This window comes from Drosophila obscura, unplaced genomic scaffold (assembly GCF_018151105.1).
Source record: "Drosophila obscura isolate BZ-5 IFL unplaced genomic scaffold, ASM1815110v1 contig_4, whole genome shotgun sequence".
Lineage (NCBI taxonomy): Eukaryota > Metazoa > Arthropoda > Insecta > Diptera > Drosophilidae > Drosophila > Drosophila obscura.
This window is the reverse complement of record NW_024542828.1, coordinates 10,535,254-10,550,098: the sequence shown is the minus strand read 5'-3', so window position 1 is coordinate 10,550,098 and position 14,845 is coordinate 10,535,254. Positions and strand designations below refer to the sequence as shown.

At 45.5% G+C, this 14,845-nt stretch overlaps 2 protein-coding genes across 19 annotated transcripts in view; one reads left to right on the top strand and one right to left on the bottom strand.

The window, feature by feature from the left end:
• Positions 1-68: 68 nt before the first annotated feature.
• LOC111070207 (cuticle protein 19.8) lies at positions 69-1,325 on the top strand. Its single transcript, XM_022360604.2, has 2 exons — positions 69-239; positions 307-1,325. The coding sequence occupies exons 1-2, from the start codon at positions 231-233 to the stop codon at positions 1,015-1,017; spliced, it is 720 nt and encodes a 239-aa protein (XP_022216296.1). The 5' UTR covers positions 69-230; the 3' UTR covers positions 1,018-1,325.
• A 1,379-nt stretch (positions 1,326-2,704) lies between these two features.
• Positions 2,705-14,845, bottom strand: part of LOC111070199 (dystrophin) — a 160,369-nt gene continuing 148,228 nt past the window's right edge. For 4 of the 18 annotated variants that reach the window (XM_022360572.2, XM_022360573.2, XM_022360574.2 and 1 more), the window contains 11 exons: positions 7,522-7,781; positions 7,243-7,443; positions 7,030-7,163; positions 6,609-6,967; positions 6,159-6,542; positions 5,977-6,097; positions 5,471-5,913; positions 5,106-5,403; positions 4,690-4,986; positions 4,437-4,496; positions 4,274-4,304 (listed from right to left, as the gene is read on the bottom strand). In XM_022360572.2, coding sequence (XP_022216264.2) covers positions 4,486-4,496; positions 4,690-4,986; positions 5,106-5,403; positions 5,471-5,913; positions 5,977-6,097; positions 6,159-6,542; positions 6,609-6,967; positions 7,030-7,163; positions 7,243-7,443; positions 7,522-7,781 — 2,508 coding nt within the window. In that variant the 3' untranslated portion in view covers positions 4,274-4,304; positions 4,437-4,485. Of the gene's footprint in view, positions 4,305-4,436; positions 4,497-4,689; positions 4,987-5,105; positions 5,404-5,470; positions 5,914-5,976; positions 6,098-6,158; positions 6,543-6,608; positions 6,968-7,029; positions 7,164-7,242; positions 7,444-7,521; positions 7,782-12,857; positions 13,913-14,845 lie in introns of those variants that run through there. The other 14 variants (XM_022360577.2, XM_022360579.2, XM_022360580.2 and 11 more) reach the window with 9 other exon arrangements.

Here is a 14,845-nt window from a genome sequence, read left to right as displayed (position 1 = left end):
GGCTGCGCCATGTGAAGCAGGCGACATTTGCCGCCACTTTTGACTATAAATTGCCAGAACGCCAGCCGAGTGTCTGCAGTTTCGGTTACTTCTTCTAAAGCGGTTGTTCGTCGTCGTCGTCGTTTGGCATCTGCTCTCTGCGTCGCGTAGAGTCCGAGAGTTAACTGCGAGTGAGTGGCCAGAGGATAGAGGATACTGTAGAGGATACCTCTGCCACACAGGAAAACGTTATGCTGAAGGTGGGATCTGGTACTGTGGACTATTCTGACACACTCTCTGAACCCTTAGCCTCTGTGTATCCCTCAGATATTCCTGCTGAGCGCCGTGCTCGGCATTGCCTACGCTGGTGTCATTGGCCCCGGACCTGGACCTGGACCTGGGCCTGGTCCGTACTATGGCGGACATGCTGGCCCCGCCCTGCTGCCGTATGGCGGCTATGCCCCGCATCCTGGCCCATATGCAGCGCCCAAGCCTGCGCCAGCACCAGAGCCCTACGATCCGGATCCCAAGTATTCCTTTGGCTATGACATCCACGATGGTTACACGGGCGACCTGAAGAGTCAGCACGAGACGCGCCATGGCGATGTGGTGAAGGGCAGCTACTCCGTGGTGGATCCAGACGGCACCAAGCGCACCGTGGACTACACAGCGGATCCGCATAATGGCTTCAATGCGGTGGTGCGAAAGGAGCCGCTCGCCTACAAGCCTGCCCCAGCTCCTGCGCCTGCGCCTCTGCATCTGGCAGGACCTGCACCGGGACCCCTCCATCTGGCTGGACCTGCGCCAGCACCCCCCCTGCCGCCAGTGCCCAAGAACCCCGCTCCACTGCTCTCCTACCCTCTGGCTTATAGTCATCTTGGTCCTGCTCCAGCCCACCCAGCTCCCGCACCTGTGCCCGTCCCCGTGGCTGCGCCTGCACATCACTTCCATCCCGCCTACCCTGCCCTGGCACACAGTCCCTATGCCCACTACCCGGCACCCGCTCCTGTGGATCCCCATGCCTACTATCATCACTAATACGGAGGAGGCGACTGTACTGATCTGACTTGATTTTTTTTCGACTTTTCTGACTCTTAATTCTGTGTCAACTGCTGTGCCTCTCCATCTACGCATCTCTCTCTCTCTCTCTCCCATTTGCCTTTGCCGTGTTCTTTGTGGCGTAGATTGTCTATAAGGTTTATCCACTAGATCTACTATGTATTAAGCATATAGATAGTAGCGTTAGTAAGCGATAACTAGCGATAGAGAAATAATCAATTGAACAAGAGATCCATCCATTAAAACTCCCTTCAGTTTCTTTTAACGCAATTGATGTGTGTTTTATTTATTGTATCGCAATGGTTTTTGTTTTTTGTTTTGTTCATATATGTATATGTTATATGATATCCGTATATATGTATATGGTATGGTATATATGGTATATGGTATGTATAATTATTCCGATTATGTGTTGTATATAAACGTCCACCATACGTGTGTGTTTTATATGTATGTATATAAATGTAGTTCCAATGTATATATCATATATCATATGTATCATTTATGTTTTATGCATAGTTCTAGAACAGATTGAAATGTGACACGAGATCTGACTTCAAAATGTTCCTCCCAGGAGTGGTCTCTTCTTCTTCTTCTGTTGGTCTTGCTGCCACTCTCCTTCTCCTTCTCGTTCTCTCTCTTGATTTTCTTTATTTATTTTAGGTATACAATTTAAATACGATTATAGTCCTTAGTTTTGTAATAAACGGTATCAAAAGATAGGTACAATTGAGTCATATGCCTGCTACCCACTAAATTAATTTCGAATCAACGGAAATTGCATTTAGTCGCCAAGCTCGGGGCCTCTCTCATTTGTCTATCTGTCTATCTGATTGATTTGCTGATCGATGATCTATAAGATACTTCAACTAAGGGTTCTTTTTTAGGTCTTTAGGCTGAGATACATACCATGGAAAGTGCTGTGCTCTTTAGGGGGGAAAAGGAGGGACTTGCATTTGGACACAATTTAGCTAAGTTGTATTTTCTGCTTAGAATAAGTTACTATTTTATATACGTTAAATAAGCGGCTAATATAGCTCACAATATACTGTTCATAATTCATAATTTCTTCGTTGATTGTTTGGCTTCCTTCCATTACATTACTCGCTCTCTCTCTCTCTCTCGTCCTTCTTTATGGGTTAATGCATAACTACGAGTATATATCGTATCGTATAAATTGTTTATTCATAGACAACCACTTGATGATGATTCCACTGAAGACTATTTTGGGATATGCTTGAATTGCTTTTGCTTCTGATATATATCATTTCTTTTATATTGTTTGTTTATCCGTATAAAAAACACACTGGGCCAAAATAAATAAAAAACGTATTCAAAAATGATTAGCAGTTTGGTTTTTGTTTTGTCATCTGGCAGCTTTTTGGCTATGTAATATTCTCAACTCTTAAATTCGTACGATTACTCCTACAAATTGTATTTCGATTTAGAAATATTTGGTATATTTTTGTTATTTTTATGGGGGGATATGTCTTCCACTAATAATTCGATTAGATAGATTAAGCATTCAGTAAGTTTTTATGGGGTTTTGGTTCATTTGTTTATAACTAGAAACGGAGGGTTTTCATTTATTAAAGTTTGATTGGTTATTTTGGTTATTTGGTAGGACTCTCCATTTCGGTAAGGTTTACGGTTTACGGTTTACGCTTTACGGTTTCTTGTTGTTTTTTTTTTATTAGTGGGATACGAGAAAATTTAGCTAACTGCATTTCAAAGATACATAGCTACATCTATTCTGTATATTTAGTTGTATTTTATCTCGTATATAATTCATTCTAGATTTATAGTCTGCTTTTGTGGAAAATGCTTGAAACCAAACGTTTGATACACGTAAAATGAAGAAGTTTCGTTCCTAAATCCTGTTCCATATTGTCCATATTTTCGTACTTAATTTCGTTAACTAAAATTTGTAAATATTTTAAGAGAACTTCAACTTAATATTGGTACTACATATATTTAGTATATATATTTTATGTTGATCTTGTGGGCTAAAACTTTACTCACTCTCTCTCTTTTGTGGTTATATTTTGCGATATTTTTGAATAGACATCTAAAGAGTGTTTCGATTCGATTAGTTGGTATTTTTCTTCTTCTTTGTTTTGTGGTATGTATTTTTAAGGTATTTGTATGGTATTTTAAAGCGGTTCTTCATAGTTCATATTTAAGGTTTATCTTTCATATTTTTGTGTACATAATTTGACTAGTTTGCAATTGGAATAATTCATTATTTTTATATTGGATTCTTCTGTTAGACGTTAGAGTTTAGTAATATTTTAGTAATAGAAAAAGGTGGTCCATTTGGTGATCGTATTCGTGTCAGCATATGATTTAGGTAGGTATATCTATAAATCTACGAATAAAAAATTAAAACTCAAAATGGGGGGAGGGATATTTTCAATAATAAGTTTCTTTAATTAAAAACATTTTGCAGCACACACTTTCAGTTAGCACAGATATGAATTAATATCGAATAATATTAAGAGAAATAATAATACACACAAGAACTCGACTCGGTGAATAAATAGGAATAAAACTCTGGATTTGAATGTACATTTCAAAAGGCTTATTTCATAAGCATTTCAAAAGTGTTACGATATGGGGGGGAAGTATTTGAAATTTGATATTTTTTCGTTCTTTAACAATTTATGATTATGCCTCAGCTATGATATAGGTTGCTCCTGCCCTTGCTTCCATTATTTGTATAGATATTTGTAGAGAGTATAGGGCATAGTTTTATGGGGTATATTTTTATCGCTTAAACCTTAAATCTTTTCTGCATTATTTCCAGCTTTCAATATGTATCAGTGTTTTAATCGTACCTTTGCTTCGCTTCTTTTCTCTTCTGTGCTCTGCTCTGCTATCATCTCCTCTCCTCGATATAATGTATGTATATATACTATATATAGATTTCTGTTGCATCTTTTCCATAACTACTATAAAAGGTTACTCTATCCGCATGCATATTGTGTATAAATAAGGGGGCTGTATCTTTATCCTTATCTATATCTTTAGATTTAGATTGGATTGGATTCATTTCAGTTAAGTATCAAAGGGGTTTTTGCTCTGCCGCTCCACACAGGTCTTCTCCGTCGTTGTTGTTGTTGTTGTTGTGTTTGTGGTGGTGGTATTGCTGCTGCTCGAAGTCTCCTCCTGCTCCTGCTCCTGCTCCTCTTCATTCCCATCCTTGTTGAGGCTGCTGCTCTCCATTTCCTGTTCGGTTATGATGGTCACCAGGCCACTGCCATTCTCTACAGACAACAAAACAAAAACAAAAAACATATTCTGGCATTAGTAAGATTCATCTTTAAAGGGACTCCTTTTACTCCTTCTGCTGCTGTGAATAAAAGGAAAATACAACACTCATGTTTCTTGGGCATTACCGGGCATTGGGCATTGGCCATTGAGTTTCTTTCAATCCATTCAACATTTTTAGGTGAGATCTGACCAAATGAGAGCATGAGAATGCAGAAAGCGAGAGAAATATATTTATCCAGATTAGATTCAGAATCAAAAAACACAACAACATCAATCACAAGACAACAATCAAACCATCAATCAAAGTACTAGGAAACACAAAAAAAATAAAACTCGAAGAAAAGTTCATTTTTTTTTTTTTTTTAGCAATTTCCGCACCATTCAAGTGCTGCTGCTGCTGCTGCTGTTGCTGGTGTTGCATCAGACTCGAGTGCGGTGGCGGCGGCGGACGTCCGTCGTCGCCCAAATATCCTCCGGGCATGTCAATGCCACCATTTCCCGTGAGTGCACCGCCTCTTTGCGAGTGCTGCTGCTGTTGTTGCTGCTGCTGCTGCTGCTGTTGCTGCTGCTGCTGTTGGTGCAACGCATTCAGTGCCCCACTGAGTTGATGCTGATGATGCTTGGCCGCCAAATGCTGTTGCAGATCATTCTGGAGTCCCGGCAGCATGATGCCCTCTGAGGGTGCGGGTGTTATATATATAGCAATCGAAAGGTTAGTCACAGTCAGCGAGGGGGGAAAGCTACTCCTAGCTATAGGTCCTAGTTCCTAATACAATTCCTAGATTAAAACTCACTTGAATTGTGATCGTAGTGTCCGTTCTGTTGGTTCATCTTGGCCGGCGAGTCCGTGTTGAGCTGCGAGGCAGTCACCGAACGGGTCTGCAGGGTATTCGGCTTCGAGTTGAGTGCTGAGCCCGGGGCACTGGGTAGGCCGCTGCTGGTGGCACTGCTGCCGCCATTGGGTTCGTCCAGCAGCTGTCGCAGACGCTGCAGCTGTGCCTCCAGCTGCCGATTGTGATCCTCGAGGATTTGCATACGCGCCTCCAGGCGGCCCTTGTGCTGGCGCAAGAGTTTAGCCTCCGCCATCATGTCCTAACGAAAATAAGAGAGATGATTAGCAGAGCACTCAGACTGTGTGTGTGTGTGTGTGTTCTCTCACCTGTCCCTGCTCGCCTTGGCTGCCGCCCAAGCCCGTCATGCTGCTGCTGCTGGAATGCTGCATGCCATTCGAATCGTCTGGGGTGCCGCCGCTCTGCTGCTTGGTGCACAGCTGCTGGTACTCCGCCTGCAGATTGGCATTCTCCTCCTCGAGATCCCGTATGATGGCCTCCAGCTCCTCCCGCTGCTCGGCATCCATGGCGGCCATCACCTGGACGGGCGACTTGGGTGCACTGCTGCCATTGCTGGTGCCGGGCAGCGCCTGGCAATACTGTGCTATCAGCTGGTGCTCATCGTCGCTGTCTGGCGTCGAATTGGAGCCCGTGCCGCCGTACTCGACCTGCGCCAGCCGCGAGGCATACATCTCGAGGCGTGTGTGCATGTCGCTCTGCAGCTGGTGGGTGGTGTGCTGCGGACTGGGGGCAGGACTCTCCAAGGCATCACCTAAGTTGGGAGATCGCGCATTAAGTGAGATCTTGATGGCAGCTGTCGCTGAGCTGAGCTTACCTTCGAGCACACTCTGTACGGGCAGATAGCCGACGCGTGGATGCTTCTTAAAGTATTTGCGACTCTTGAATTTGTTCTTCAAAGCGCGCGTAAAGTCGCGCACATCCTCCGTGGAAGTGGTCTGTGGATAAAGGGTTATAGATCAGTATATTGCAGGGACTCCTCTGTGGATATGGCTTTACCGTTGTGCAGTATTCGTGCATCGGATGGGTTAGCTTGTGATTCTTGGCATTTCTGCCGAAGAAGAAACACTTTTGGCACATGTCAAAGTTGAAGCACTTGAGGCAGCGATACCGGAAGCCCACAATCGGATACTCCTTGCAAATGTTGCACTTGGCCTGATGCTTGGCCGCCTCGGCGGCAGCCAGACGATGCAGCACGGGCAGCCACACCAGACTCTGTGGCTCGTGCTGCAGCCAGCCGAGGAAGTGCTGCAGCTCAATGGAGATCTCCTGATTGCCATCGATGGCCTCCTGGGAGATGCCAGCCTGCTCCAGGCATGAGCGCACCGAAGGCTCAATGTTGGAGCCACCAAAGGCCGCCACTTCGCCCAGTTGTCGCGGTACCTAAGCGAGAGAAATAGAAGAATTTTATTGCTATGCTCTGGAGGAGTACAAAGGGTATACCCTTACCTGTATGCAGTCGTGCAGCAGCAGACCCAATCTCCGTTGGTCTGCCCTTCGTTCGGTGTCGGCCACCAGGCGGAACAAGTAGCGATATTTCTCCTCGAGATGCCCCTTGCAGAGCAGCACCAGACCCACCTTGAAGCTCAGCACACGAATCTGCCCAGTGCGCTGCGAGTCGTAGACATTGAGGATCCAGTTGATGGCCAGGTCCAGCATCAGCGTCAAATCAATTTTATCGATTGTCACATAGAGCGAATGCAGCACCGTGGTCATGTCGGGTATATCGATGAGCTTGTCGTTCTGTGCCCTCAGTCCATGGCGATCGAACGACTCGCAGGCAGTGGCCATTGTGATCCTATCGAGGGCTGTAATCAAATGACTTTTAGTGGACGGATTCCCTGGAAAATACTCTGGGACTGGGACCTACCCAATCTCTTTTGCACAGAGCGCAGCTTCATGGCCGTCCTGTAGGCCGAGAAACGAATCTCATTCAGATCCGCCAGACCCTTCATTAGCTCAATCATATCCGGATGGTCCCAGTGTGTGGTCTCACGTTCATGGCTATCATTCCGAAGGGGAAGCGTTTAGGTTACTCACACTGCAATGAACAATGAACATGCCCCTTGGCTCTAATACTCACTCGATGTAGTAAGGCACATTGGCTGCCGTTGTGGCCCTCTCCCAGGGGGGCTTAACGCTCTGGCCGAGATTCGGCAGCGGTCCAATGGTCCCACTGTTCGATGTGTTACGCCCATCGTCCCCATTCTCGTGCGTCTGCTGTGCCCCTGCCGCACAAAGCACCTTCTGGCGCTCATCCATGGCAATTTGCAGGAGTTTCATGCTGCAACGACAACAAAACGACAAATCCCTCAATGAACAAGGAAGGACACAATAGGGACATGGGGTAGGGCACACTCACCGAGTATTCAAATCCTCTAACTTGGATAGGCAGGGCGTGGGCACTAGCACTTGGTTCGCCGTGAAAAAGGATTGCTGCTCATTACAATCGTCCAGCAGGGCACTGGCCGTCGTCATCTTGTCACGCAATCGCTGCAGCTGCTGCATCTGCTCATTGGCCTCGCCCACCGACACGGGCGCCAGCCACGAGTTCTTTGTCTGCTCGGCCAATGCCACACGGGAGCTCAGATCCTCGAGTATCTTCTGGAATTGACGCATTTTCTGTTGAAAGAAGAATACAAAAAGGGTTTTAGCAGGAGGTTTAGTTAGGTAAGTGGAGAGATGTATTGAGGTATTGAGGTGTGTATGTGGGTGTTTAAAAGGCTGGGACAAAATGCAGAAAGCTCAAGAATTAAGGGAATTTTAGTGGAGATTTTCCATCTTCAATAATTCATTTCAGAAGTAATTCTAAAACGTAAATACTCCAAGAGTTTCATTGTAAATTTCGGCTGTGAATTATCTTCCTTTTTGCGACTAATTTATTTAATATTCCTGTAATTTGTGCCATTTCTCTCAATAGAGTTTTCTTTAGCAAATAATGCATAAATATTTCCCAACATAAAACTTTCTAAATCCAGTAGGAAACATATTTATGGTGCCTGCAAGAGAGATTTTCCTGTCCTCCCCTTCCTTTGCTTTTCCTTCTCTTTCCAGACAGATAGACAGACGACCACTTTGTTGCGTGGATCAGTTGCTATATCCTTTGCACCTCCCATAAGTTGCATCCTTCTTTGCGTTAGAGCACGGAGCTCCATCCGTCCCCTTGCTGTGCGCCTGGCCAACAATATAATCCCCTTGACGGGCCCCATAATAAGCCGTTACAGCAGCAACAGGACTCACCCCCCTGCCCCCTCTAGCCAGAAGTGTAAGCTCCATAATCGTAATTAAAGTTATACCAGGGCGAAGGCTAGCAAGATGGAGAAGGGGAGGGATGAGGTTTTGCCTCCCAGAAAAGTAGGCAACATAATCCCAGCCACGTTTATCCTTGGGGGGAAAGTCCCAGTCCCAGTGGCTATGTGTGTGTGTGTGTGTGTGTGTGTGGTGTGTGCATGCAAATGAAATGCATTTTCTTGGCGGCTTCTTTCCTTCCATTGTCTCGGTGGCAAATTAAGTTTTATGCACATGATAAAAGGAAAAGCAAAGAAAATTAAGCAAAGACTCTTCCAAAAGGATGCCACGGGAGCATAGCAAAGGAGTCTTAGGGGGCGGGGGGGCCTTTGGTCATAATAAACAAGTGACAAAAGCTAATTATATTGTTATGGTTGGTAAATGATGTGCCAGGGATATGCTGAGTCCCGACTGTACTGCTCTTGTGGAGACTGGATTGTAAGTATTTTTGTAAGGGAAACCAAAAGGATTCGTTGTAGAATGTATGCAGAGGAGTTTGGAAGATATCTCATTGAAGGGTAAAACAAAAGGATACCCATAAGATGAATTAAGTAGGGATTTAGGGAAGATTCACTGACCATAGGATGAGGTTGGTGGTCTTTAAAACATTCTTTAGAAATACTCGTATATTTTATTTACTCATTTCACAGTTCCATTTCGATTACCTGCGAGAATAAATACCCGAAAAATTCCCCAAATTCCTCCTCAATTTCCAAGTATATTCCTTCAACATTTGATAAATTTTTAATTTGGAATTTGATTGCTTCCTTTTTGACCTTTGATTGGATTCTTCAACATTTGCTTGAAGAGAAATTGATTTAATTGAATTCTAGTTAGAAATTCCATCACCTATTTATCTTACAGATTGCTCTCTTTTTCGTTATTTTAAATAAAAACTAATTAAACTACAAAGAACTTCCTTATGCTAAACTAAAAGGAATCTGCCTCTTCCTGCCGCTCTCTATCTATCCTTCGGGGATCTGTATTTTTTCCATGCTGCCTGCATCACAGTTGCATCTTCATTAGCAGTAAAAAGGCAGGGGGACGTTTTCCCTTTAACGTTTATGCTCTCCCATTCCCAATGGGGGGGATTTTTCCCTGAACCATTGCTCCCAATTGCTACCCTCTTTGCTCTCTTCTTTCAGCACTTTTTCCGCTGTGCCAATTTGGTGCTTTGTAACTTTAAACTGGAAAAGGCAGAAGGAGCAGCACAGGAGCAGAAGGAGCTGCAGCAGAAGAAACAGAAGGAGCTCCTGCTGCAGCAGCAGCGGCATGCATCCATGAGACGTGCAACAGGAGTCGAACACAGAGGTGCACAGCAGATGTTGCACACGTTTCATTTAGCCCATTTTCTTTCGTGCCCCCCCCACCCATTCTGCCACTGCCTGTGAAATTTTCGCTTTTCAATTTTTACCTTTCGCACCCCATTCCGCACAGTCTGTCGTCTGGCGTCCCGTCCCGCGTCTGGCGTCTGCATTTTCCATTTCCATAAACCCAGCAACGAGCAGCAGCAAGCAGCAAGCAACAAGCAACAACAAAAACAATAAGAAGAAAACTTTCATTGCCCTGCGCTGGCATTTTGCATGCAACAAGCACAAATGCATTTTCCACGTACCTTCAGCAAAAAGGCAAAAGTTTTTCCCTCAAACTCCACAAAAGGAGTGGGGTAGGGCAGCAGGAGGATCCCGCCAGCTATGCTCTCCTCATTCCTCTCCCTCTCCTTGCTGTTCTTTCGTTTACTTTATTATTTCATTTAGTTTTCCCTTCATCTCCCGCTGCAGTTGGCTTTCCCTTCTCTGCTTCTGTGTGTTGTAGTTTTTTAATTTAGTTTTCTTCAAGTTTGTGTTTTTGATTTGCAACTTTTCCTTTAGCTTTTCCAGCCTTTAACTCCTTGGCTGGGCAGCAGGCTGCTCCTGGCTACTGGCTACTGGGACAACGTTTATACCCAATAATGCTAAGCCCCCCACCCCACATGGGTTCTGTCTGCTGTCTGCTGTCTCCTGTCTTGCTCTTTCTCTGTTTGTTTTCCCTCTCTTTTTCCCCTCTCTGTTTTTGTTTTCGCCCTTGTTTTGTGGCATCTCCCCAGCGATGTCCACTGATGGCAATTGTTTCATTGTTTTCTTCTGCAACTCTTCCCTTCCCTTCCCATCATCACTTCTTTTCTTTTCGGGTGCAAATCCTATTTTCTTGTTTACTTTTTTAAGGGATTTTCATTGGGGATTGTCTTTAGCCAGTATTAGAATAAAGTTGGGTGGGCATACACGTACTCGTCTATGGTGGTTGGAAGGTAGGAACTTCCATACATATTTCACCGAGATTGAGTTGTTTTTGTACTGAACTCATGTTCAAGGCTGAGGCCACACTTCATTTAGTTTGTTTGCGGTTTTCCGAAAATACTTTTCAAAGAATTGTTTGACTGAAGAATTGTGGCCTGACGCTTCATCTGGCTGATATTTAAGGTAGCACTTTCTATGGTTCTTGAACTTAGGTATGGTTTAAGTTGTCTTCTCTAGCTGTTTTTTCTGCTCAAATTTATATAAATTTTTTTCGAAAAACCATGTTTTTATGGTATAGAAAAGCGAACAAAAGGAACAGCTTCTCCACTTCTCTTTCCTGTCGTTTCACCTGCCGTTGATTGCAGCCTTTTGTCCCCCCAGACCGTTCCCCCTTCTACCCTCGACTTTTATTATTCCTGTGCTAATGAAGCGTGCACATAATTTCCCCCTGCACTGTGTTCAACTTCTATTCTTCAAAGGCTCTCCTCCCTCCTCTTTTGTGTGTATTTTCTCTTCATATTTTTTCTAATTAGCAGCCACAAAGGCTGCAGCCTGCCCCAATTTGTCGTCCATCGGCGCAATCAATAATTTGATGTTTACAATAAATATGCAACATGCCACATGCCTTTCTCTGTTGCAGTTGTAGGAAGTAGCATCAGTAGCAGCAGCAGCAGCAGCTCCTTTAATTAGTGGCAGCAAAAAGCCAACAAAGTGGCCGCCACCGTCGCCGCAACAAAGAGACAAGAAAGCTGTTTGCCATCGAAGTCATTATGGAAGGAAGGAAGGAGAAGGCTGTGTGGCAGGTTGGCATGGAAGGGGTAGGGTGTGTGCTGCCACTGATAACAAGGGGCCAATGCACTTTTAAAGCTGCCTCCTTGGGAAAAACACACAAGAAAAGTCGCTGGAAAAAGGCAGCAGCAAGAAGCGAGAAGTTTAATCAACGAAGGCAAAGTCCATGCAACATTCATTCATTCCACTGTGTATATATGGCAGGCAGGGAATCCTTGTAAAGTCAATATGGATGGCCAAGCAAGGGGGAGGGGCTGGTGGTAAGGCTGCAAAAGACCACCACAGCCCCTGCCCGTGCCGCATAGTTGTGACGGGCAGGCGTCTGTCCATGGCATCCGTCCGGCGTACTTAAAAAGTGCAACACTGTGAAATGTAATACCTTTTTCCGTTTGACGCCCATAACAATTCCTAGCTACACAGGCCCCCACCACAGCCCACCCCTGTACCCCCTGGGGTGGCAAGCCAGGAGGAGGAAAAGTTGGTTAAATAAATAAAGAAAAAGCTGTCGCCATATTTTCTATGGCATCTGTGTGGAGGTGGAAGTGGAAGTATGGAAGGAAAACGACAAGCAACGACCGCCCGCCCGCGTCGCTTATTAAAAATGCTGCTTTTGTGGCATGCCTCCACTGCCTCTGCCTCTGCCTCTGTCGACTCTAGGGGAAAAGCGCCGCGCTGTGTGTGGAAAAATGCTGCTGATGGAGAGCTTTCATTCCTAATTGACACTTTGAAGGGTTAAGGATCGATTTCGGGAAAGGGAATTTCCCCAGTTCTAGGAAAAAGGATCCCTCTGGGGAAGGGGGAGTAGTTCCTACCCGAGAGCAGTGATTCCGGCTTTAATCAGAGATTCCTCTTTTGCTCGCTTTATCCCCCTCCCCTCTACCTCTGGCTGCTGCTGCTCTCTTTTATATCCCATATCCGTGGCTTTCCCTCTCTTTACGTTTCTCCGACTATTGCTCTCCCTCTTTGCCTCCATTGAAGCGCGCAACGGAAACGGAAATGGAAATCCTTGCAGGAGCGTCATTAATTAATTGAAATTGCAAGTGAAACTCAAAGAGAAAGGCAAAGCGAGGGGGGAAAGGGCCAGTAAGAGAGAAACAGGAACAAAGTTGGTATTTTTGTATTTAAAATCACGAAAGTAAATCCTTTTGCTGCCTTTTAAAGGGGAATTCATTTAGATTTAAATACAAACAAATTACAGAAGGGAAATGCAGCATTCAATTCAAATATAAAATCAAAGAAAATTCGTTAAAAATTGAATGAAAAAATTCCACAAAAATACGATCAAGCAACACTAATATTAGAAGCCACCACTGTAAAAATATAAACCGTTAGCCATGGCACAAACCTCATTTTCATCGCGCAATATGCCCACAACCTGAAGGAACATGCGCTCCGCATCGTTCTGTGGATCGTAATTCGAATAGGTGTCGTCCACCAGTGTAATATCGCCGAGACGACAGTGTAGCTGCTCCTCGGAAGAAGACGAGTACAGCGACAACATGTTGCGTCTGCGTTCGTTCGATGCAACATGTTCGATGGCAGCCACTGCTGCTGCCGCTGCTGCCGCTGCTGCGTCTGTATGATCTTCGTCTGCGCAGCCGCTGCTGCTACTCAACTGCGAATAGCTGAGACTCAGCTGGCTGCTCTGCTGCTCCAGCTCCAGCTCTCCATCATCTCCCTCCACCTCTTCTTCGTCGTCATCGTCGATATCTTCGTCGTCTGGTTCGAGTTCGTGTTCTAGTTCGGTGCCGCCTGTGCCGCTGTCGCCGCTCTGCGAACTTGCTTTGGCCGTCGCTTTGTTTTTGTTTGGTGCTGCAGCTGCTCCTCCTCCTCCGCCTGCTCCAAGATTCACGACGATCATGTGCGAGTCCCCGCTGCTGCTGCTGCTGCGACTGCGCCGCTTCATCGAACGGAAGGGCGCCAGCAGGCGGCGTCGTGTACCGCCCGTGGGCGTGGCATAGGGCGGCAGCAGTTCGATGCGTGGTGCCCCGGCATAGCGTTCCAATGACCTTGACTTGTTCTTGCCATTGCTGTAGATCAGGGCTCCTCCTCCTGCGCCTCCTCCTCCTCCACCGCCTGTGCTGATGTGAGAGTTCTTTATAATTTCGCCCGCCTCATCGCTGGAACTGATCGCCGGAACAGTCGCTGCTGCTCCAGTCGCTGCCGCAGTCGTAGCTGCAAACAGTCGCATCCTGCAAAAGTGTTCCCTCCTCCTGTGGGGCTGCGCGGCTCTGTTGAATGTTGGCTTGGCTTTGCTGTTCGTTGGAGTTAATTAATCTTTCTTTATGCTGATTTCAGGTTTTCCTTCAGCATCGTTTTAGGGCACATTCTTGCGTAATGAACGGGCAATTCTCTTCGCTCCTCGCTCTCCTCTACAGATCTTCTCGTGGTGTCTTTTATCTATTTATGTATAAGAACCGGTTACACAGGATCTTCACTCTTCACTCTTCCATTTAGCATTATTTTTAGTACGTTTTTCACTTGATTTCACTTTGATTTTTCTTTGCAAATATGACATGCGTCGGTAGTGACGGGCGCAACCCACACCCCACCCCACCGCACACACCCTGTGGCCTGGGGTATATAAATAGCCACCCAAATACCCGTACAAATACGAGGAGTACCTTCCACAAATATTTCAAATGTGTGACGCGAGTCAATAAGCCACTCAATTACGCCGAAATTTCTCAGGGAAACTCTCTGCCCGCACACTCTCCTAATTTCAACATAATTCGGAACCCACGCCCCGCACATACACTGAAAGAAACATTCCCTTAAATATGTCAGCAAATTCCACAGTTTATGCAACATTAAAAGCTCCGGGTTCTCTCAGTGTCTACGTTAATTATCCCCCAACATCTTGGAAATTGTTTGTCAAGCAAAAAGGTTGACTGCATTCTGTTTGCATTTCTGCGCCCTATCTACCTGTCCCTCTCTCTCTCCCTCTCTCGCTGGTTCTCTGTTTGTAAGAGAGTGTGTAAATTATGTTGGGCAACATTTACTTATAGATAAGCTCCCACTCCACTCCCCACTCCCCAATCCCTCGAATGTTTCAGTTAAGATATTTATGGTCTTGAGTTGTCTTCATTCTGTTCTGTTTTGTTCTGCCAGAGAGACAGGGAGAGAGGCCCCTGACATTGTGGGGATCCATAGCCATCCGACAATGATCTAGCGAATGAGGTGCGATAAGGGGAGTGGGAACAGCTACAGTAGGGAGGGGAAGGAGAGAGCTGTTTGTTTGGGAAAAGCTAATAAAAAAAATGTGGGATAGGTTAGTGGAACAACGCTGGTACACCAGACTGAAAGGGAACTTGTTTTCCAGAGCTATGAGAA